At 47.4% G+C, this 25,008-nt stretch overlaps 1 protein-coding gene across 1 annotated transcript in view; it reads left to right on the plus strand.

The window, feature by feature from the left end:
• Window positions 1–9,898: 9,898 nt before the first annotated feature.
• Window positions 9,899–25,008, plus strand: part of LOC141182723 (uncharacterized) — an 81,397-nt gene continuing 66,287 nt past the window's right edge. The window contains exons 1-7 of the mRNA XM_073660860.1: window positions 9,899–9,959; window positions 13,715–13,882; window positions 23,581–23,730; window positions 23,860–24,038; window positions 24,113–24,237; window positions 24,321–24,418; window positions 24,616–24,706. Of these exons, the coding sequence (XP_073516961.1) occupies window positions 13,721–13,882; window positions 23,581–23,730; window positions 23,860–24,038; window positions 24,113–24,237; window positions 24,321–24,418; window positions 24,616–24,706 (805 nt within the window). The 5' untranslated portion in view covers window positions 9,899–9,959; window positions 13,715–13,720. The remainder of the gene's footprint in view (window positions 9,960–13,714; window positions 13,883–23,580; window positions 23,731–23,859; window positions 24,039–24,112; window positions 24,238–24,320; window positions 24,419–24,615; window positions 24,707–25,008) is intronic.

The following is a 25,008-nucleotide window of genomic DNA, read 5'->3' on the forward strand; positions in this document are numbered from 1 at the left end:
AGCAACCTCATCCTTACCTTTCCATGGTTCCCACGACGGCTCCAGCTCTGCTACATCGAGATGACAGGCTGGACCGCAGCAGAACGCTGCCATCCAGCCTGTCATCCCGCGGACACTGAGAAGCGCAGGCTTGCTTGCGCTCCTCAGTGTCTCTCTGTGACGGCATCCAGATGAGCCGACAATGAACTCGGCTCACCTCATGCACGTCACTGACAGTGTGGGAGAATTCTCATGCTGAAGCGCTGAGTGCAGGAGAATTTTCCCACGCTGTCAGTGACGTGCATGAGGTGAGCCGAGTTCATTGGACATGACCTCACCTCATGCACGTCACTGACAGCGTGGGAAAATTCTCCTGCACTCAGCGCTTCAGCGTGAGAATTTCCCCACGCTGTCAGTGACGTGCATGAGGTGAGCTCATGTCCAATGAACTCAGCTCACTTCATGTACGTCACTGACAGCGTGGGAGAATTCTCACGCTGAAGCGCTGAGTGCAGGAGAATTTTCCCACGCTGTCAGTGACGTGCATGAGGTGAGCTGAGTTCATTGGACATGAACTCGGCTCATCTTTATGCCGTCACAGAGAGACACTGAGGAGCGCAAGCATGCCTGCGCTTCTCAGTGTCTGCGGGATGACAGGCTGGATGGCAGCGTTTTGCTGCGGTCCAGCCTGTCATCTCGATGTAGCAGAGCTGAAGCTGTCGTGGGATCCATGGGAAGGTAAGGATGAGGTTGGTTTATTATTTTTATTTTATTGCAGGAGATCGTTGGCTTCAGCTGGAATGGGCGTGATGGTAAGTATAGTTTAATTTAGAACAATAAAGAATTGTGTCTTTATTTCAATTAAAGGACTTTTTTCTGGGTGTTGTGTTTTTTTTAAATACTTTACTAGAAATTCATGGTGGTCATGTCTAATATTGGCATGACCCCATGAATTTCGGGCTTAGGGCCAGCTGATAATGCCAAGCTGGCCTTAACCCCTTTATTACCCAGTGAGCCACCGCACCAGGGCCCTGGATGAGTTGGGTACAGAGCCAGAAGATGGCGCTTCTATGAACGCGCCATTTTCCGGGGCGGCTGCGGACTGCAATTTGCAGCGGGTGGGGCCCAGAAAGCTTGGGCCTCCCTGCGTTGCAGATTCCAGCCCCCAGCTGCCTAGTTGTACCTGGCTGGACACAAAAATAGGGCGAAGCCCCACGTATTTTTTTTTTTAATTATTTCATGAAATTCATGAAATAATTAAGAAAAAAAGGGCTTCCCTATATTGTTGTGTCCGGCCAGGTACAAATAGGCAGCTGGTGGTTGGGGGCAGCCCGTTCCTGCCTGCTGTACCTGGCTGGACACAAAAATAGGGCGAAGCCCCACGTATTTTTTTTTTTAATTATTTCATGAAATTCATGAAATAATTAAGAAAAAAAGGGCTTCCCTATATTGTTGTGTCCGGCCAGGTACAAATAGGCAGCTCGTGGTTGGGGGCAGCCCGTTCCTGCCTGCTGTACCTGGCTGGACCCAAATATAGTGCGAAGCGCCACGTCAATTTTTTTTTAATTATTTTATGAAATAATTTTTTAAAAAAAGGGCTTCCCTATATTGTTGTGTCCGGCCAGGTACAAATAGGCAGCTGGTGGTTGGGGGCAGCCCGTTCCTGCCTGCTGTACCTGGCTGGACACAAATATAGGACGCAGCCCCACATCAATTTTTTTTTAATTATTTCATGAATTTCCTGAAATAATTAAAAAAAAATTGAAGTGGGGCTTTGCACTATATTTGTGTCCAGCCAGGTACAGCAGGCAGGAACGGGCTGCCCCCAACCACCAGCTGCCTATTTGTACCTGGCCGGACACAACAATATAGGGAAGCCCTTTTTTTCTTTATTATTTCATGAATTTCATGAAATAATTTAAAAAAAAAATACGTGGAGCTTCGCCCTATTTTTGTGTCCAGCTAGGTACAACTAGGCAGCTGGGGGCTGGAATCCGCAGCGCAGGGAGACCCAAGCTTTCTGGGCCCCCCCCCCGCTGCAAATTGCAGTCCGCAGCCACCCCGGAAAATGGCGCGTTCATAGAAGCTGGATGCTGTACCTGGCTGGCATACAAAAATATAGCAAAGCCCACGTCAAAATTTTTGGGAAAAATTAATTAAAAAATAAATAATAATTTAGGGACTGCATCTTTATTAACTCCTCAAATGTCATTTAGTGTTAAAATAAAGGATTTATTTAAAAAAAAAATTGGCGTGGGATCCCCCATAATTTTAGTCTCTAGCGGAGGTTAAGCAGACGGCTGGGGAAGATGTTTGAAGCCTGGGAAGGGGGTAATATTGGCCCCCTCCCAGGCTAGAAACACCAGCCGTCAGCCGCCCCAGAAATGGCGCATCCATAGGATGCGCCAATTCTGGCACTTAGCCTCGCTCTTCCACGCTGCCCTGGTGCGGTGGCAGGGGGTAATAGGGCTGGGTTTCATGTCAGCGCCAGCTGCCATGAAGCCCAGGTTAGTAATGATGGGCGTCTATAAGACTCCCCCATTACTAACCTACAAAGTGTTAAAAAGAAAAAACACACACTACACCCAGAAAAAAATAATTTATTTGAAATAAAACAGACCATTTTATTTAATTCTTAGTTTACTAAAAAAAAATACTTACCTGTCCACGTTCCTGCGCTGATCTCCCATGCACAGCTGTCACATCTGGAGATGGTGACAGCTGTGCATGGCTGCTGTAAGCTCACACTGCCGGGAATACGTCCGCTCCCGGCAGCGGGAGCCACTGACTGAGGTCACCGGAGTGCATTCAGGCAGCGCAGCTCCGGAGACCTCCTTTACGGCACTGCTGTACCGTGGGAATTTCTCACGATACAGCAGGGCCGTAAAGGAGCTGACCGGAGCAGCGCTGCCTGAACTCCGGCGAACCCGCTTATGCAATGACGGGGCTGCTTTACGGCCCTGTCATTCTAGCGGCGGCAGCGGTTCAGAGCGGTCACATTCTATGTGGCTGCTCTGAACTGGAGATCTTCGTGGGACACTCGTGGACTACTACGGAGGGGTAAGGATAAGGTTGTGGTTTATTATTTTATATTTTATTACAGGAGATCGATGGCTTCAGGGAATTAGGTGTCTAGGTGAGTATAGGTGTAGTTTTTTATTTTTTACTTTATTTTAGGTGGCGATCGGCGGGGACAGGTAATGTATGAACTAATTTATTGTAGGTAACCACTGGCCACCAATGACATGTATTTAACATTTATTGGGGACACAGTAGGGCAATTTATATAGCAGGATCAGGCTGATGGGAACTACTGCTCCCATCGAGCTGATCCTGCTGGCAGGAGTGGACGGGGGACAGACATAGGCCGATGGGAGTAGTAGTGTCACATCGACCTATGTCTGCCTGCACGCGCACACCCGCACACACCCGCAGACATCGCACAGACACCGCACACACTCGCAGACACCGCACACACCCGCACACATCCCGCAGACATCGCACAGACACCGCACACACTCGCAGACACCGCACACACCCGCACACATCCCGCAGACATCGCACAGACACCGCGCTCACCCGCAGACATCGCACAGACACTGCACACACCCGCAGACATCGCACAGACACCGCGCACACCCGCACACATCACACAGACACCGCACACACCCGCAGACATCGCACAGACACCCACACACACCAATCATGACGGGCTGATGGTCTGGGAGGTGAGGCTGACCTGTGCGGCCGTGGGAAAGTTCATGTGAGTTCATGCAATGCAGTCAAGCATGAACTCACATGAACCCTCTGAGGGCACCGCGGCAACTTCAAATGAACAGCTGATCGGCATCACCTGATACCGCAGCTGTTCATTTGAAATAACTAGCGGGAAAGCGCAGCACAGAACGGGAAAGCCGGCGGTGAAGTCTTTTCACTGCCGGCTTCCCCGTCCGGGTCCTTCGCTCCCCGCTCCTTTGTGCTGCACTCCCCGCCCGGTCCTAACTTACGATCGGGATGGGAGGTGGCGAGGGGAGCGGAGGATCGGGGTGGGAGGCTGCGGGGAAGCAGTATGGGGCTGTGTGATTGTTTAAAAGCCGGCGGCTTTTTACCGCGCGCCGGCTTTTAAACAATCAGGAGAATTCTCCCACGCTGGGATGGCATTCTGATGACAGGCTGGATCGCAGCTGAGCGCTGCCATCCAGCTTGTCATCCTTCAGAGAAACGGCAGAGCCCAGGCATTATGGGAACTTCCGATTCCGGTATTCGATATTGTAAAAGTATCGGAATTAAGTATCGGAATTCCGATACCGCGAATATCGGCCGATACCCGATATTTCAGTATCGGAATGCTCAACACTACTGGTAATATTATTGACACCTTTCAGGATCGTGTTATCCGGGAGGTTGAATCATTGATTTATGTACTCCCGCTTTCTAATTTGTCACAAAATGAGAAATCGGCTTTGAATGAAATTAAATCTTGGAAGGATGTTGTACGTAAAGCAGATAAAGGTGGTAAAATAGTATTACTTAATAAAGATTTTTATGTGGCAGAGTCATTGTCGCAATTGGCAGATTCCAATACTTCTACACCTTTACCTAGTGACCCCACATTTAAAAATAAAAATTTATTGAGATCTTTATTAAGAAAATACGTAGAGAAAGGCGTTCTATCTAAATCTACTGCTGAAAAGCTTCTGCCAGAATTCCCATTGAGGCCTTATTGGTATACTATACCAAAAATCCATAAGTGTACCAAAATCCCCCCAGGCCGCCCTATTGTCTCCGGGGTGGGCTCCCTTTTGGAGCCTCTCTCGAGATATATAGATTGGCTTTTAAAACCGTTTCTACAAAAAATACCTTCATTCATAAAGGACACTGATAGTTTTCTGGTTGCTCTAACAGTCTAAAGGAGGTTAACTGGCAACCTGATTTTTCTCTATGTTCTATAGATGTTACCAGTTTATACACTCGCATCCCCAAAGCACTAGGGTTGGAGGCAGTAAAAAAATTCCTGATGCAGTCTAATAAAAGTGAGTAATTTTCCTCATTTTAGAAAGCCTTGATTTTGTGCTCTCAAATAACTGTTTTCAGTCCCAGAACCAATGGTACCGCCAGAATACCCGCAGCGTGTGTCTATGCTAATATTTTTTTTATCTTTTTGTGAAACGCAATTTATTATTTCCTGCAAAAATCCGTTTGTTAAGTGTATTAGATCTTTTTTAAGATATATTGATGATATTTTCATCGCTTGGTCGGGTACCGCAGAAGATTTTACGGCTTTTGTTCAGTTTTTGAACACCACAAATACAGCTAATATGAATTTTACTGCAAATTTTGGAGGACTTTTTCTTGATTTTCTGGATGTTTCCATTTCAATTGAAAATAATACCATTCACACATAATTATTTAAAAAACCTTCAGCTGGTAATACTTTGTTACATTATAATAGTGCTCATCCAGTGCAGACTAAATCTGGGGTTCCATACAGCCAATTTCTCCGTCTGCGTAAATTGAATACTTCTGACCAAACCTTTCTTGATCAGGCTTCTGAGTTGAAAAACAACTTTCTTGCTCGTGGTTATCCTAGACATGAACTAAATACCGCACTTGAGAAAGCACAAAAATTTACACGAGATAGTCTTTTATCAAAACGCTATAAGTCATCCTCCCATCATGCACAAATGGCTACTAAAAGGTTTGTAACACAGACCTGTAGAAGCGTCTTCACGTGAAACAGCTGTTGTCGGCTTTTTTCTTCCCCGCTCTCCCTGCTTGCCGGACTTTTTATCCTCAGGGAATAAAGATTCTGCTTTTAAGGACTGGTGAGTGCAGCTCATTTTTCTTTCTTATGGTTATTTTGGAATTATTGACAAGTTTATTATGACATCATAAAGGTGAGTGCAACCAGCACTTATTTAATATATATTTGAGTCTTGATACTGCACTTACAATCTGCGCTCTCTCCCCTCTACTTATTTTATAGTATGTTTTTGGAGTGTGGGAGGAAACTGGAGAACCCGGAGGAAACCCACACAAACACGGGGAGAACATACAAACTCCTTGCAGATGTTATCCTTGGTGGGATTTGAACCCAGGACCCCAGAGCTGCAGGGCTGCAGTGCTAACCACTGAGCCACCATGCTACCCTACCTTTCCACCCCTCTTTGTTACTTCGGGAGCCGGGCTAACTATGGGGCAGCCGCCACTGGCCGTTGAGCACTGGTCAGCTGCCCATATATTGATAGATTGGATGATTCTAAATGCAGCGACACAAAATATCTGTATATTTTATTTTTTTTGTTATTCTATTTTGAATGTGGTGAAAGGGGGGGATTTAAACTTTTATATTTTTTAAATATTTTTAAAAGCATTTTTTTTTTACTTTTCACTTCCTTCAATAGTCTCTATGGGAGAGTAGAAGCTGCGATCATCAGATCACCTGTGTGTAGCAGAAATGCTCACTGGCTATGAGCGCCGACCGCTAGGCGGCGTTCATAGCATCCTGGCAATGACAACCGCAGGGGTCTCCTGCAAACCCCAGGTTGTCATGCCAACCCATTGGCGATTCACGGTCATGTGACCTGGTTTTGGCTCCCATTCTTGAGAAAAAATACTGACCAAAAACTGATAGTGGGGCTATAGCCTTAATTTGAGGGTATTCACATCCTAATTGAAGGGTTTAGGAATTACAGCTCTTTAATATGGAGCAGTATCTTTTTCATGGGACTAAAGTAATTGGACAATTATCTCAAAAGCTCTTTCATTGACTGCATGGGCTCTTCCCTCATTAATCCATCATCAATTAAGCAGGTAAAAGGTCTGGAGCTGATTCCAGGTGTGGCATTTGTATTTGGAAACTGTTGCTGTGAAACCATAATGCGGAAAAGAGCTCTCATGGAATTGAAACAGACCATCATTATATTATATTAATATTAAAGTGTAAGAAATGCACAGTGGCATAAAGTAACCTCACTAGTCAAAAGGGAAAAACACACCCGACGCGCGTTTTGCACCTGGCTTCGTCATGGGGAGATGGTGGACTGAACAACCAGGCTATTTACATGTAGGACCCAATCAAAAAAGTTGTAACGCATGTGGATTCCTACACATACAAAATGAATGGAACATCATCCAAGAAGCGGTAGTGACTTCAGACGCTATCTTCACATGGCCCGCCCTCTAAAAACAAGGTGCCTGTGCGCATGATTGATGGTGCTGTTTTCATGTGATGCGACCAACACGTGAGAGGAAGCAGTCATCTCACCGCTGACGCGCCAATACTGGAGGTGCTGACGGATTCGGCACATAAAAAAAAACACATGATAATGAATAATGTGGTGGCAGAATGGGAAGTGATGTACGATCACATCATTATAGTCACGGTCATGTGGCTGGGCAGAGAAGATCACATGGAAGGCAGTCACATGATCAGTTCTTCACAATACAGATGGACAATGACCCAAAACATAGTGCGAAAGCAACCCTGGAGTTTTTTACTGTAAAGAAGTGAAATATTCTGTAATGGCGCAATGGTCACGTCAGTCACCAGATCTCGACCCCATCGAGCTGCATTTCACAGGCTGAAGACAAAACATAAGGGAGAAAGACCCACAAACAAGCAACAACTGAAGTCACTGCAGTAAAGGCGGCAAAGCCTCACAAAGGAGGAAACCCGGCGTTCGGTGACGTCCATGGCTTCCAGACTTCAGGCCGTCATTGCTGCAAAGGATTCTCTACAAAGTATTAATGAGCATTTTATTTATGGTAAAGTTAATTTCTCCAATTACTTTTGCACCCCTGGAATGAGGAGGCTTCGTAGAAAAATGGTTGTAATTTCTAAACGTTTCACAGGAGATTTTTGTTTAATCCTTTTAATTAAACCTGAAAGTCTCCACTTCAATTACATCTCAGTTTCATTTTAAATCCAGATTAGCGGCCTGCAGAGCTGAAATCACCACGAAGATTCACTGTCCAAATATTTCTGGACCGAACTGTATTCATATATTTACACTATATGGACAAATATTGCATCTCTTGCCCCCAAAACAAAACCCAAAATGTTCTCCTGCCCCTTTTCCTAACTCCCAATCCCCAAATAGACAAGGACATTCGGAGTTTCCAATCCTCCCTCTTTGGCCACGGCCCCACTATCAGTATTTGGTCAGTATTTTTTCTCAGGAGTGGGAGCCAAAACCATGTGAGGAGCAATCAGAGAAAAGGTATAATGGAAACAAGTCACCAATTCTGCATTTATCACCAACTCCTGGTTTTGGCTCCCACTCCTGAGAAAAGATACTGACCGAATACTGATAGTGGGGCCTTTTGTAGATAAAGCATCTTCAGCCTCGGCTCTTTACCTCCTACAGACAACATGGGGGGAAAACAAAACACTTTTTATTAATCAGTTATATTTTATTACAGTTTTTATTACAGGCAAATTACAATAAAATGCCCCCAATCCCTTTTCCCTTCACCCAATCCATAATGCTGGGGTAAGATTATCTCTACAGAGACCCCTGTACAGGAATATTAGGGCTCCAGCGACATCACATCTATTATACAGAGAATAGCGCTATCTCCATAGCTCTGTATATAAGGACATAGAGATCAGACAAGGTCCTCATATTCAGGCAGCTTCTATTCTACTCCAACCCTCTTTATAAGAACAAGATCAGAGTCTCATTATACCAAGTAGAGAAGCTCCAGGAACAAAGATCCCGTGTGGCCCTAACACGCTGGGGGCCCGGAGTATCCAGCCACGGGGCCCGGATTCTCTCATTTGTGGCCCCAGCGTTTCTTGTAGAATAAATCCCTTTCTCATCCAGTCCTGTAGTAATGACTTTGTTATCAGGTTTTGTAGGAGGGTTCGTCTGACTCCATCTTATGTTATCAATATCTGTGCGAGAAACAAGAGACGTCCGAGCGCAGTTTTACCGAGTGTCCAGTGTCAGTTCTTCTACAGTCTGATAAAGAGCCGCGGGGTCTCCGATCGAACCTGGGAGTATACAGCTGTATACAGCGTACACACATGGCTCTGCACACACACTGCTCTCCTCCATACACACACGGCTCCGTACACCCCCGGCTCCGCACACCTCGTACACGCGTGGCTCTGCTCCGTACGCCTCGTACACGCGCGGCTCCGCACGCCTCGTACACGCGCGGCTCCGCTCCGCACGCCTCGTACACGCGCGGCTCCGCTCCGCACGCCTCGTACACGCGCGGCTCCGCACGCCTCGTACACGCGCGGCTCCGCTCCGCACGCCTCGTACACGCGCGGCTCCGCTCCGCACGCTTCGTACACGCGCGGCTCCGCTCCGTACACCTCGTACACGCGCGGCTCCGCTCCGTACGCCTCGTACACGCGCGGCTCCGCTCCGTACGCCTCGTACACACGCGGCTCCGCTCCGTACACACGCGGCTCTGCTCCGTACACCTCGTACACACGCGGCTCTGCTCCGTACACCTCGTACACACGCGGCTCCGCTCCGTACACCTCGTACACACGCGGCTCCGCTCCGTACACCTCGTACACACGCGGCTCTGCTCCGTACACCTCGTACACACGCGGCTCCGCTCCGTACACCTCGTACACACGCGGCTCCGCTCCGTACACACACGGCTCCGCTCCGTACACCTCGTACACACGCGGCTCTGCTCCGTACACCTCGTACACACGCGGCTCCGCTCCGTACACCTCGTACACACGCGGCTCTGCTCCGTACACCTCGTACACACACGGCTCTGCTCCATACACCTCGTACACACGCGGCTCTGCTACATCCACACTGTAAACCCCTCCTGACCCCACACATAAACTTCAGCTCATCCAGCACCATGACAACCAGCACAGCAGAGTCCTGCATCCACTGAGGCCCCTGATCATGTGACCCCTGACTCCTCCCCTCCTGTGACCTCATCACAGCTCCTGTGCGCACAGAGCAGCCATATATGTGGTGGCGGCTCTGCAGGTGGAGGTATGTGGAGACCCCATTACTGGGCGCAGGGGGCATTAACCCCTTCAGCACGAAGACTCTTTTGGGGTCTTGTGTTGCCCCTTTATAAGAATCATAAGGTTTTTGTTCTGTCTCCTGTAATAGATACATACGACCCAACTATGGAGACAGGAAGGGAGGAAACGTATTGTTCTCATAGTACAGGACCCCTTTACTGCCCCCACAGTGTAATGCCCCCATTATGCCCCTTATGCAGGATGTATGATGCCCCCACACAGTGTAATGCCCCCATTATGCCCCTTATGCAGGATGTATGATGCCCCCACACAGTGTAATGCCCCCATTATGCCCCTTATGCAGGATGTATGATGCCCCACAGTGTAATGCCCCCATTATGCCCCTTATACAGGATGTATGATGCCCCACAGTGTAATGCCCCCATTATACCCCTTATGCAGGATGTATGATGCCCCCACAGTGTAATACCCCCATTATACCCCTTATGCAGTATGTATGATGCCCCCCACAGTGTAATGCCCCCATTATGCCCCTTATGCAGGATGTATGATGCCCCACAGTGTAATGCCCCCATTATGCCCCTTATACAGGATGTATGATGCCCCACAGTGTAATGCCCCCATTATACCCCTTATGCAGGATGTATGATGCCCCCACAGTGTAATACCCCCATTATACCCCTTATGCAGGATGTATGATGCCCCACACAGTGTAATGCCCCCATTATACCCCTTATGCAGGATGTATGATGCCCCCACAGTGTAATGCCCCCATTATGCCCCTTATGCAGGATGTATGATGCCCCCACACAGTGTAATGCCCCCATTATGCCCCTTATGCAGGATGTATGATGCCCCACAGTGTAATGCCCCCATTATACCCCTTATGCAGGATGTATGATGCCCCCCACAGTGTAATACCCCCATTATACCCCTTATGCAGGATGTATGATGCCCCACACAGTGTAATGCCCCCATTATGCCCCTTATGCAGGATGTATGATGCCCCCACACAGTGTAATGCCCCCATTATGCCCCCACACAGTGTAATGCCCCCATTATGCCCCTTATACAGGATGTATGATGCCCCCACACAGTGTAATGCCCCCATTATGCCCCTTATACAGGATGTATGATGCCCCCACACAGTGTAATGCCCCCATTATGCCCCTAATGCAGTATGTATGATGCCCCCACACAGTGTAATGCCCCCCCTTATGCTGTATGTATGATGCCCCCCCTCCACAGTATAATGTTCCCAAAGTACCACCTGAGGTTTTGCAGTTGGAATAATCCCTCTGGGATTGGTTTCCCTTTTCCTGCTCCCCTACATGTAGACCCTCGAGCATGTATACATGCATGTAGGGGAGCTGGCATTACTAGATATCGAGGCTTTGTACAGTAATATACCGCATGAGGATGATATCAGAGGAGTAAGACATTTCTTGAAATCAAGATCAATAGAGTGTAGCAGACATAATGACTTCATGGAGGATCTTCTAAAATTCACTCTTACTCATAACTTCTTTCTTTTTGACAGGAAGTACTTCCACCAGCTCAGGGGTACTGCGATGGGGAGTCTCTGTACCTCCTTGTATGCTAACCTATTCCTGGGCTGGTGGGAAGAAACCACAATATTCTGGGATGATCATATGTGGTGGCATCCATATATTGGGGTGTGGTATAGATATATTGACACTATTTTTATCATCTGGTCAGAGACGAGTGAAGAATTTCTTGAATTTGTTAGAGAATAAATTAAATTATTACCAGTTCCTTTTCCTGGATGTACCAACCAAGAAAGTATGAGATGGGACCCTAAGGACACTCCACTACCATAAAACCTACAAGCACTAATAAACTATTGAAGTGGGATACCCACCACCCCATCCTCCTTAAAAAAAAGCAATATCCAAGGGCCAATTTTTACAGTTGAGATGAAACCGCTCTAATGTCACAGATATTAATATACAGGCAATAGACATGAACACCAGATTCATGGAAAAAGGTACCCGCAGTACATTTTGGATTCCACACGATTGTTTGCAGAAACAAAGGAGAGACAGACACTCCTCCATACCTAACCAAGAGAGCAAGAAAAAGATGGGATAACACCAGTAATAGGAACTTGTGACAATCAGAGTGACCTTAGCTTTAATGTACTCCGAAAACCCTGACCGACCTGGACCTGAGGGTGCTGTGGGATCTACTCCCACAATAACTTCCCAGGCCTGTCTGAACACTCCTAGCCTGTTTGACCGCCTCTCTGGGGGCCATATACCCAGACTCGCTCCTGTATATTGTTGCAGTGTCAGTTCCTGTCTGAACACTCTCCTAGCCTGTTTGTCTCTGTGTCCGTATCTTCCCTTTTCCTCCAGTCTCTGAACCTGCACCTAACTCCTACTCTTTGTCTCTGTACTTCTGTTGTGAGTTTGGAGTCCACTCGCTACTTCATTGCAAGTACCTTGTGTGTATCTGGTTCTGCTTCACCCTTCCAGTCTGTTCAGTGTGAACAGAGCCCTGTCCTCTCTGCTCTGCCTTGCTCACCGCTCAGGCTGTTCCTTCTTGCTCACCGCTCCGGCGGTTCCTTCCTGCTCTGCCTTGCTCACCGCTCCGGTGGTTCCTTCCTGCTCTGCCTTGCTCACCGCTCCGGCGGTTCCTTCCTGCTCTGCCTTGCTCACCGCTCCGGCGGTTCCTGCCTGCTCTGCCTTGCTCACCTCTCCGGTGGTTCCTGCCTGCTCTGCCTTGCTCACCGCTCCGGTGGTTCCTGCCTGCTCTGCCTTGCTCACCGCTCCGGTGGTTCCTGCCTGCTCTGCCTTGCTCACCGCTCCGGCGGTTCCTGCCTGCTCTGCCTTGCTCACCGCTCCGGCGGTTCCTGCCTGCTCTGCCTTGCTCACCGCTCCGGCGGTTCCTGCCTGCTCTGCCTTGCTCACCGCTCCGGCGGTTCCTGCCTGCTCTGCCTTGCTCACCGCTCCGGCGGTTCCTGCCTGCTCTGCCTTGCTCACCGCTCCGGCGGTTTCTCCCTGCCCTGCTTGCTCACCGCTCCCACGGTACCTCTCTGCTCCGCCTTGCCCACCTCTCCAGCGGTTCCTCTCTGCTCTGCTTGTCTACCTCATCTGCGGTTCTGTTCCTGAATCCCAGTCTGTACTGGACCCTATCCAGCCTGTGCTCCAACCTGCTAGTACCTCCCCGTCTGCACGCCAGCCGTACTTGTCAGTACCCTCCTGTCTGCATACCAGCTGTGCCTGCCAGTATCCTCCTGTCTGCACTCCAGCTGTGCCTGCCAGTGCCCACCTGTCTGCATGCTAGCCGTGCCTACCAATACCCACCTGTCTGTGTGCCAGCCTAACCTGCCTGTTCCTGTATTCCCCGGTGTGGGTCAACAGCCGTGTCCGGAGTCTGGCCTGGAGTAGCACCTGGTCCCTCTGCTCGGTTCCTCCCTGGTGCACGGCATCTTTAGCCATCGTGCTACCTTGGTCGGATCGGGTTGACGCTTAGTTACGCCCCTCCAGGCACTCTCTGGTTCATGGTACAGTGGAATCACTAAATCACGCACACGCCAGTCAGCCCGGGCGTGTGCATAACACTGTTTAGTAATACACAAGGATCACCACACTTGTTAGTCTCTAATTATGCAATAGGGGTCAAATATGACCATTTAGGAATATACTGTGGGCCACCATCCCATATATTTTGTAGTGATAAAGTAGATCTACATGCCTGTTGCATGATGTGAGGATGTGCAATACTTGTTTTTAGTCTCCCATGACGCTGATCTCAGAGAGAGGATTTTTCTGTTGGTGGAATGCAATCAATACCATGTGCGCTCTGGAGTGGAATGCAGACATCTGGGCATGTGCATTTGTGGACAATGATCCTAGAGGCGCTCCTGCGTGGAATGATAACTATGGGCATGCACAGTCACAGGTATGAGTGGCGCGGCGGCAATCAGTTTATCTGGCTTTTCAGTGTAAAGCACGTCACTTCCCGACATGCACACTAGGTGATGGACATTATCGAACCTCTAGCTCATGAGAAGTAGCGTAGGTGCAGTACATTATTGTAGACAGACTCCATTCTGTATATCCTGTGACAATTCTCCTCTAGGAATGGAAATGGGCCTCCTAGTCTGGGAGGGGTTTTGGATGAAGTGGGCTATTTAAACATGGACACCTGGCTATTAGGCACACTATGCTGAACATCATGAATTATCATCACTGTATCAAGCCTCCTGATGAATCTATTGGGGAAACGCATTGAGGCGGATTATTGAAACATTCTCTGAGTACCATACCCTTTCCTTTATACATATCGTAGGGGTTTTTCTCACTTGGGTGCGACGGGAGGAAAACATGAGGCATGTTCCTTTAAGGCTGAGTTCACACGATGCGTTTTTAATGCGTTTCCGCAGCGTTTTTGCAGTTGCGGAAACGCATGAAAAACGCATGGTAGAAGGGCAGCAATGTTCCCCAATTGAAATCCGCATGTGCTGTGCCCATGATGCGGATTTTTCCGCAGCGTAAACGCTGCGCTCAAAAATCCGCAGCATGTCAATTAATTTTGCGGAAACACTGCTCTTTTGCCGCCATTGACTTGCATTAGACCGCATGGAAGCCGCATCACTGTATATGTTGATGCGCTTTTCATGCGGTCTAATGTGCGGATGGTACCCGGGTGTGGAGGAGAGGACTCTCATCCAGACCCAGGTACCATTGAAAAAAAAGGAATAAAATAAAAAATATATATATTCTCACCTTCTGACGGCCCGCGCAGCGCTCCTGCTTGGTTCCCGGGCACTTCGCGGTTGAATGAAGGACCTTCGCTGACGTCAGAGTCATGTGACGGGTCACGTGACGCTGACGTCGGAAGGTCCTAAAGTCTTCACTGCCGGTTGCATGGATTTATATAGTGTGAAGTTGACAAGCACTTTCCAAGTGATGCTAAAATCGCTTGGGAAGCGCTTGTCAACCCGCATGCGGAAATGAAAGTGAAGACCGCTTCATTTCCGCATGTCCCTGGCAGGAAACCGCATGTACAATCCGCATGTGTTTTTTCCTGCCAGAGAGATGCAGAAACGCTCAGGAAAAAATCTTGAGCATTTCTGCATCGTGTGCACATACCCTAAAAGTTCATGTGGGTTTATTGCTTCATAAACCCAGAAGCCAAACAGAAAAGCAAATAGCCTTTAGATCAGGCAAACAAAGTAAATGTTCTTAGCAGGTCTCTGCTCAGCCAGGCTTGTGTGGCACACAAGCTGGAGTAGCGTCCAGTGTCCTGGCTTGGTCTGAAGACAAACATACACAGGAGGTCTTCTCCCTCCAAACACACAGACCATGTGCCAAACAGCAGCCTCCATTTTATAGGCTGTTAACCACACCCAGAGGTGAGGTATGTGGGTAGCTGGACCCGCCCATTCTCTTTTAGCTACCCGTAACCCGGCTCCCAGGTGCACCAAACGATCCTCTTAGTGCTTATGTGCCCTAGAGAAACACTCCGGGTTACATCACAGAGACTATCCATCTCTGTGATAACTCCCATCGACTACGCGACCATTAGCCACCTTACATGTATCCCCCCTCTGCCTTAAGCCGTGGGGCTTGGGACCTTCTTCTACCAGACAAGGGATTCTGGAGAGGGCATCGGCTTTACCATGTAGCTTCCCTGCTCTATGTTCTACATGGAAGTGGAAGTCCTGTAGGGCTATAAACCAGCGGGTGACCCTGGCATTTTACCCTTTGTTTCCCTTATCCATCTGAGTGGGGCATAGTTGGATACTAATTTAAATTTTCGACCTAACAGTACGGTAAGGTGTCCACTGCCAATTTTATGGCCAAGCACTCCTACTCTATGACTGAATAATTTTTCTCTCAGGAGGACAGCTTTCTACTCAGGTAGAGGACAGGGTGCTCCTCCCTGTGTATCTCCTGGGAAAGGACTGCTCCTAAACCGACATCTGAGGCATCTGTCTGGAGTATAAACTCCTTCTTGAAGTCCGGGGCAACCAGGACCGGTTGCCTGCACAGAGCCAGTTTCATCTCTTGAAAGGCCATCTCCTCCTCTGCAGTCCACTTGTCCATGGCTGATTTTGTCCCTTTAAAGGAGGTCAGTCAGGGGTGCGGCCATCATGGTGAAGTTTGGGATGAATTTTCTGTAGTATCTGACGTTTCCCAGGAAGGCTCTGACTTGCTTTTTCTACAGCGGTCCACTTTAGTAATTTGGGGTTTTATCTTGCCTCTACCCACTACATATCCGAGGTACTTGGCTTCTTATTTTCCCCATGGCACATTTCTTCAGGTTTATTGAAAACCCTGCCTTCCTCAGAGCATCAAACACAGCCTGGACTTCTTCCAGATGACTCTCCCAGTCTGGTCTAAAGATAATAATATCGTCCAGGTATGCTGCGGTATATTTCTTATGGGATGCAAGGATGCGATCCATGGCTCTCTGGAAGGTTGCAGTGGCCCCCTGCAGTCCAAACGGCATCTGGATATACTAGAAGCATCCGTCCGGCGTAGAAAACGCAGTCTTCTCTTTGGCTCCCTGTGCCATGGGGATCTGCCAATATCCCTTCGTCAGATCCAAGGTGGTTATTTACCTTGCTGGCCCAAGCCTCTCGATCATCTCATTGACGCGTGGCATGGGATATGCGTCAAATTTGGAGCCCTCTTTCAACTTCCGATAGTCGTTGCAGAATCTCCACTCACCATCGGGCTTTGGGACCTAGACGATCGGGCTCGACCAACCGCTCTTGGATTCTTCAATGATACCGAGCTTCAGCATACGAGCCACCTCTTTTGGAGATTAACTCTCGTTGCGCCTCCAGTATCCGATAGGGCTTCAAGTTCACCCGCACATGTGGCTCCGTCAGAATCTCGTGTTCTATGAACCTTGTGCAGCCCGACAATTCCGAGAACAGATCCTGGTTCTTCTGCAGCAACTCCCGACACTGCTGTTTCTCAGCCTTCATTAGCGTTTCCGCTATTGCGCCAACGTCACCTTCTGGGTTGCCCAGCAAGCATTTAGCATCCACAGCTTCTCTGTCTTGCCACGGCTTGATGAGGTTGACGTGGTATATCTGGTATGGTTTACGTCGTCCCGGTTGATGAACCTTGTAGTTCACTTCACCCACTTTTTCCAACACCTCATATGTCCCTTGCCACTTAGCCAAGAACTTACTTTCCACCGTAGGAATTAGCACAAGGACTTGGTCTCCCGGATTGAGTTGCCTCACTCTGGCTGACCAGTTGTAGACTCTGGCATGAACTTCTTGTGCCTGGAGGAGATGTTATTTTACGATTGGCATCACCTTCGCAATCATCTCCTACATCAGAGCGACGTGCTCGATAACGCTCTTGTGGGGCGTGACCTCTGCTTCCCAGGTTTCCTTTGCGACATCCAGGAGACCCCGCGGATGTCGGACATGCAGGAGTTCGAATGGCGAGAACCCTGTAGAGGCCTGTGGAACCTCTCGGATGGAGAACAGATATGGTAGGAGACAGTCCCAGTTTCTGCCGTCCCTTTCTATGACCTTCCTCAGCATACTCTTCAGAGTCTTGTTAAACCGTTCGACAAGGCCATCTGTCTGAGGATGGTATACTGAAATCCTCACTTGGGAGATTTGCATGACATTGCATAACTCCCTCATCACCTTACTCATAAAGGGAGTTACCTGGTCTGTGAGTATCTCCCTTTGGTAAGCCTGTTTGGGAAAACACGTGGACCAACTTGCAGGTTATACGCTTTGCAGAGGAGTTTCTCAGTGGAATCTTTTCAGGATAGCGTGTGGCATAGTCCAGGATAACCAATATACAGTCATATGAAAAAGTTTGGGCACCCCTATTATTCTTAAGCTTAATGTTTTCTAAAAATTGGTGTTTTTGCAACAGCTATTTCAGTTTGATATATGTAATAACTGTTGGACACAGTAATGTTTCTGCCTTGAAATGAGGTTTATTGTACTAACAGAAAATGTGCAATCTGCATTCAAACAAAATTTGACAGGTGCATAAGTATGGGCACCCTTATCATTTTCTTGTTTTAAATACTCCTACCTACTTTTTACTGACTTACTAAAGCACATTTTTTGGTTTTGTAACCTCATTGAGCTTTGAACTTCATAGCCAGGTGTATGCAATCATGAGAAAAGCTACTTAAAGTGGCCACTTACAAGTTGTTCTCATGTTTGAAGCTCCACTGAAGAGTGCCATCATGGGCTCCTCAAAACAACTGTCAAATGATCTGAAAACAAAGATTATTCAACATAGTTGTTCAGGGGAAGGATACAAAAAGCTGTCTCAGAGATTTAACCTGTCAGTTTCCACTGTGAGGAACATAGTAAGGAAATGGAAGAACACAGGGACAGTTCTTGTTAAGGCCAGAAGTGGCAGGCCAAGAAAAACTTCAGAAAGGCAGAGAAGAAGAATGGTGAGATCAGTTAAGGACAATCCTCAGACCACCTCCAGAGAGCTGCAGCATCAACTTGCTGCAGATGGTGTCACTCTGCATCGGTCAACTATACAACGCACTTTGCACAAGGAGAAGCTGTATGGGAGAGTGATGCGAAAGAAGCCGTTTCTGCAAGCACGCCACAAACCGAGTCGGCTGAGGTATGCAAAAGCACATTTGGAGAAGCCAATTTCTTTTTGGAAGAAGGTCCTATGGACTGATGAAACCAAGATTGAGTTGTTTGGTCATACAAAAAGGCGTTATGCATGGTGGCAAAGAAACACAGCATTCCAAGAAAAACACTTGCTACCCACAGTAAAATTTGGTGGAGGTTCCATCATGCTTTGGGGCTGTGTGGCCAATGCCGGCACCGGGAATCTTGTTAAAGTTGAGGGACGCATAGATTCCACTCAGTATCAGCAGATTCTTGACAATAATTTTCAAGAATCAGTGATAAAGTTGAAGTTACGCAGGGGATGGATCTTTCAGCAAGACAATGATCCAAAACACCGTTCCAAATCTACTCAGGCATTCATGCAGAGGAACAATTACAATGTTCTGGAATGGCCATCCCAGTCCCTAGACCTGAATATCATTGAACATCTGTGGGATCATTTGAAGAGGGCTGTCCATGCTCGGCGACCATCAAACTTAACTGAACTGGAATTGTTTTGTAAAGAGGAATGGTCAAAAATACCTTCATCCAGGATCCAGGAACTCATTAAAAGCTACAGGAAGCGACTAGAGGCTGTTATTTTTGCAAAAGGAGGATCTACTAAATATTAATGTCACTTTTCTGGTGAGGTGCCCATACTTATGCACCTGTCAAATTTTGTTTGAATACAGATTGCACATTTTCTGTTAGTACAATAAACCTCATTTCAAGGCAGAAACATTACTGTGTCCAACAGTTATTACATATATCAAACTGAAATAGCTGTTGCAAAAACACCAATTTTTATAAAACATTAAGCTTAAGATTAATAGGGGTGCCCAAACTTTTTCATATGACTGTATATTCATGCCCACGAGCAGATTCAACCAGGGGACCGACCAAGTCTATATCAATTCTCTCGAACGGCACTTCAATAATGGCCAAATGGCACGAGGTGACTTCCAAAGTGAGAGGTGGGTGTTATGATCTGCTACAGAGACTAAGGAAAGGCAGGAGATCTGTCCCTACAATAGTGCTAAACTAGATCCCTACGATGTAACGGGGAACCTGATCCTGCGATCAGACCCGCTAAAGTCCTCGGCTAGTCTGAACGCAGTCCTATAGATGTGGGGGAGGGATCCCTACAAGATCTAAGGACTGGGATTTAGTTGGACACCTCCTAGCAGAAATAGTAGCAGTCAAAGACAAACACACAACAGAAAGCAAAGAGGTCATAAGACCTAGCAAAACTAACAGAGTACGGCAATAGAGCAACAAGCTAGCTCAACAGTAGTAAATACAAATGAAGTCCAGCAAAGCCAGGAGGGCGGAGCCGGATTAAATAGGCAAAATGGTCATATGACCAGCAAACTAAAAAAAACCTCTATTGCCGTACTCTGTTAAATGGGGAAATCTTGTGTCAGCCCCTGGCTCCTGTGCAACCCCATTTATAACAGTGACATTATTAAAGGCTTCCTTCAGAGTTAGGTCTCTATGCTGGGCAGACCCAAAATTCTCACTGGTCACTCCTAACTCCGGAATGGCAGACTCTGGGGGCGCTACCTCCTTATCCTCCACAAGGACACAAAAGGGAATCCTGTCAGACTCTGGATGTGGTGATACCTCATCAAGGTTAACTGGTTTCTTATCTGAGCCAGCAAGCCGGGAACCCTTCCCCCACAGATCCCAAAACAAACAAAAGTCCCAGCCTATAATAATAGGGTGCAATAAGTTCTGAACGACGCCAACCTCGTGGGACTCAGTACTGTGGGCCGTTTCAATGTCCACTCTGGCAATGGAGTAATCCTTAGCCTCACCATGAATGCACTGAATGCCAACTTTTTTCCCCAGGATCATTTGGTGAGGAAGGGTGGTCCTCATAAGGGTCACCAGAATCCCGGAATCTAGCAGTGCCATTAACTCCCGTCCGTTCACCTTCACGTGATATGCTTGTGGCCCCTCGCTAGGTGAACAGTTTACACTGCAGGCCAGATAAGCATAATATGAACAACGGCATCCTATGCTGCAATCCATCGGCTCAGGGATCAGGGGACAACGGGCGGCTATATGGCCTGGGCCGCGGCACCTCCAGCAAACAACGTCACCCGTAGGGACTTTGGATCCCCAGTATGGAGTGGGCTGCCTTCCCAAGGAATCTTCAACTCCCTGGTATCTCTCGACCTGTCTGACCAGTTCATCCACATTCTGGGAATCACCCTGGGCAACCCAAGTCTGTATGGGCCTCGGCAGGGAGTGCACAAACCGATCCATCACCACCCGCTCTACCATCTGCGCAGGCGTAGAGGATTCCGGCTGCAGCCAATTCTGAACCAGGTGCAACAGTTCAAATATTTGGGAGCGAGGTGGTTTGTCCCAGTGATACGCCCAGCACTGAACCCCCTGTGCCCTGATAGTTATTGTCACCCCCAAGTGCAAGAGAATCTCAGTTTTTAGCTTGGCATACTCTTTGGCGTCCTGCAAAGCTAAATCATAGTACACCTTCTGGGGCTCTCCCATCAAGTATGGCACCAGTACCTCTGCCCACTGCTCTGGCGGAAGTTTCTCCCTCTCAACGACCTTCAATGTCATCCCCAGGGGTCATTTTCTGCAAAGCCCGTTTTACTGCCTTCGGGACGTGGGAGTCATCAGCCGGACCTAGGTTTGGGGCATTCTTCCTGCCCTGGATGGCGGTTGCCAGAAGCTGCATCTGCTGCCATTGTTCCTGCTGGTGCTGCTGGATCTGCTGTAGCAACAGCCTGTTGGTCTCCTGTTGCTACAATGGCGATGCTTGCTGGCTTGCAACAGACTTCACCCAGGACATGCAAGTTTTCCTGTAGCAGTCACACATCTCTGCTGAGAACACTGCCCGCACGTCTAACACCAATTGTAGAGGTTTTACTCACTTGGGTGCGACAGGAGGAAAACGTGAGGCATGTTCCTTTAAAAGTTCGTGTGGGTTTATTGCTTCATAAACCCAGAAGCCAAACAGAAAAGCAAATAGCCTTTAGATCAGGCAAACAAAGTAAATGTCCTTAGCAGGTCTCTGCTCAGCCAGGCCTGTGTGGCACACAAGCTGGAGTAGCGTCCAGTGTCCTGGCTTGGTCTGAAGACAAACATACACAGGAGGTCTTCTCCCTCCAAACACACAGACCATGTGCCAAACAACTGCCTCCATTTTATAGGCTGTTAACCACACCCAGAGGTGAGGTATGTGGGTAGCTGGACCCACCCATTCTCTCCTAGCTACCCATAACCCGGCTCCCAGGTGCACCAAACGATCCTCTTAGTGCTTATGTGCCCTAGAGAAACACTCCGGGTTACATCACAGAGACCAGCCATCTCTGTGACACATACCTCTCGTCGACTACGCGGCCATTAGCCACCTTACAATACCTTGATACATATCTGGTTTTATGACTTCCCCACGGCTGATTAAAGGGAATCTGTCACCCCCTGGGACTTATCTGACCTCTAATATGGACATACAGGTGGTAGAAATGTGAATCTATACATCTATGCCTCATATTAGAGGTCTGTTTGTTGTGAAATGGCTTTTTATTCAGTGAAGATTCCTATGCTTGCTGGCCAGGAGACGGGAAGAAATCCCCGCCTACTGTGTTGATTAAAATATTTCCCCCCTTCCCTGCATGTCACAGTGCCCTGTGACGTGCACTCGCCATGTCCAGATCCCGCGCCTGGTACTGACGCACTTGTACTCTGTACTATGCAGCCATAGTACTGCAGAGATCTTGAGCCAAGGCGCCGGGAATTCACCGTGATTCACCGGCACCTGCACACAAGATCCCTGCAGTACTATGACTGCATAGTACACAGTACAGCTGCACCTTCCGTAAAAAGTGAAGTGCGCGGGACCTGAACATGCTAACTGCACGTCACAGGGAACTTCTTCGCGGCCCGCAAGCATCGGAATCTTCACTGAATAAAAAGCCATTTCACAGCAAACAGACCTCTAATATGAGGCATACAGGTAAGTATAGATTCACATTTCTATCACCTGTATCCCCATATTAGAGGTTAGATAAGTCCCAGCGGGTGACAGATTCCCTTTAATCAGCCATGGGGTAGTCGGTTGAGTGGATTCCCTTTAATAAATACTCACTTAGCCCCATTCTTCGTGCAGGTACTAATGAATCCAGGACCTATGAGATTTTTACCAAATGATAGTTGGATAGTTAGGGGTGTATCATCCATAGCGTCTTCCCACACGGCCACTATGGTGCTCGTGAAAAAACACAGAATTTGAGCTTGGTTTTAGTTGGTATCCATGCAGCACATAAATGTATGTTTACTAGGGCCATTAATCAGAAAAAAAACCTATAAGAAGAAAAATGGTCATAAACCCTGCTGTAAATAAATAAATAAGTAAAAAGCAAAAGTGCATTTAAATAAAATAGGGTTCTTCGCAACACTGTTTTTGATCAAAAATAGCATGAAAGCTATCCCACCATGGCAAGGTGCACCCATTCAGGATAGGCCTGCTATGTATAATAAAAACCTTACCATGTGTCGGCCTCAAACTTCTGTGTGTGAATCAGACATGAGATCTAACGTGATAGAAGATTACAGTCCGGGGAAGACGGGAAACATTCATATAGACGGCCGGTGGAGATGTAGTCAGTGAAGCACTCTGGCTAAATATGTTTCAAGAGCCGTAGTAGAAGATGAATATGTCGTCCTCATCATGAAGTAGTTATTTCTCATGTCACGTGTAATGAAGATCTCCTGCAGTATTGCTAATGCTGATTCTAGTGTCGGTAAATGAGGCGAGAATTAGCAATAAGGAAGATGAGTCTTTGAGAAATGTGTTCAGCTACAGACTCCAAGAAAGAAACTGCTTGTTGTCTGTGGCCTAAAATATATAGGTTTTATTACTATATGTAAAGAAGAAAACTAAATACTGTAAAATAATATATCTCCTCATATGTTTCCTTTTATTATCTCCAGTAATTGTATTATTACACAGGATTTTTATGATGTTACATAGGCTCATCATCTTCTCATTCAGGTCCCTACAATATCAGATCCTCTCAGTGAATATCTTCTATTTAAGAGAATTTTCCTTATGGACCCATCAAAGATGAATATGGACAGAGACAAGATGGCGGAGAGGATATTACACCTCACCCTAGAGATCCTCTTCCGGCTTACTGGAGAGGTGAGAGATTCTGATGACGTCACATTACATCATTCTTATCTATGGGAATAACAGATGGACAGAACTGGAGAGGTGAGGACTCTGGAAATGTCTGTAGTGAGATTTAATAATGTGTCTCTCCATAACCAGGATTACACATTAGTGAAGAAGACCGCTAGTGTACGCTGTCAGGCCCCTGTGTCTAAGGGATGGGAAAGACCCCTGAGCCCAATCACAGGGCCTCCATCTCACCCCTTGATACATGAGGACATCAATGACCAGAAGATTCTAGAACTCACCTACAAGATGATCGAGCTGCTGACTGGAGAGGTGACATTGCTGGGACATTATACAGTAACGCTATGAAAGGATCGGGGGGATGACTGTATCATTATATGTGTCGGGTTCCTATAAGGTGTCAGGATGTCACCGTCTATTTCTCCATGGAGGAGTGGGAGTATTTAGAAGAACACAAAGATCTGTACAAGGACATCATGATGGAGGTTCCCCAGCCCCACACATCACCAGGTAATAGACAGGACTAAATACACACGGCCTATAATTATCTGTATGTAAAGATTGAATTCAGTCTCTGTATGTGTTTCTTCCAGATCTATCCAGTAAGAGGACAACACCAGAGAGATGTCCCCATCCTTTTCTTCCACATGACTGTAAACAAGAAGATCCCAATATTCCTCAGGATCATCAGGTAGATGGAGAGAAGGTGTCATGAGATCTCCCCTATGATGTGTAGACGGCTGTGAAGGTCTTGTGCTCAGTCTTGTTTTATCCACCAGTATTATATGTTTTCTATTTGTGTAATGAGAACGGTGGAGATGGCAGGATTAGAACTGATCATAGATGTGACTTCTCATCTGTTTGTGACTTTTACAATATTTGTTTCAGGGTGAAGATCTGACCCATATTAATACTACAGAGACATATGTGAGGGGTGATGAGCGGTGTAAAGAGGAGATTCCTACATATGACTACCCAGGTGAGTAGTAACCACTAAATGCAGAGAAGTCACAGATTCTTCTCAGTCACCGGCTGTGGCTGCTTTATCGGTTGTGTAGTCCGGCTGTATTACTATCATGTGATCACCATTTTGCCTCTAAACCACAACATTCTCTTCCACCCAAAACTGTTCAAATGATTTTGGGCATTGAAACCCTTTTCCATAGAATTTACAACCTGGATGATCCACCTACTCCCTGTGATTAGAAGACGTTACCTGCCCAGATCTGTAAACCACAAAGCCAGAAAATCACTTGAAGAAAAATATGATGGGACTGTAAG

The sequence above is a fragment of the Phyllobates terribilis genome, unplaced genomic scaffold (genome assembly GCF_046119375.1).
Source record: "Phyllobates terribilis strain yellow unplaced genomic scaffold, ASM4611937v1 Scaffold_35__1_contigs__length_13245226, whole genome shotgun sequence".
NCBI lineage: Eukaryota > Metazoa > Chordata > Amphibia > Anura > Dendrobatidae > Phyllobates > Phyllobates terribilis.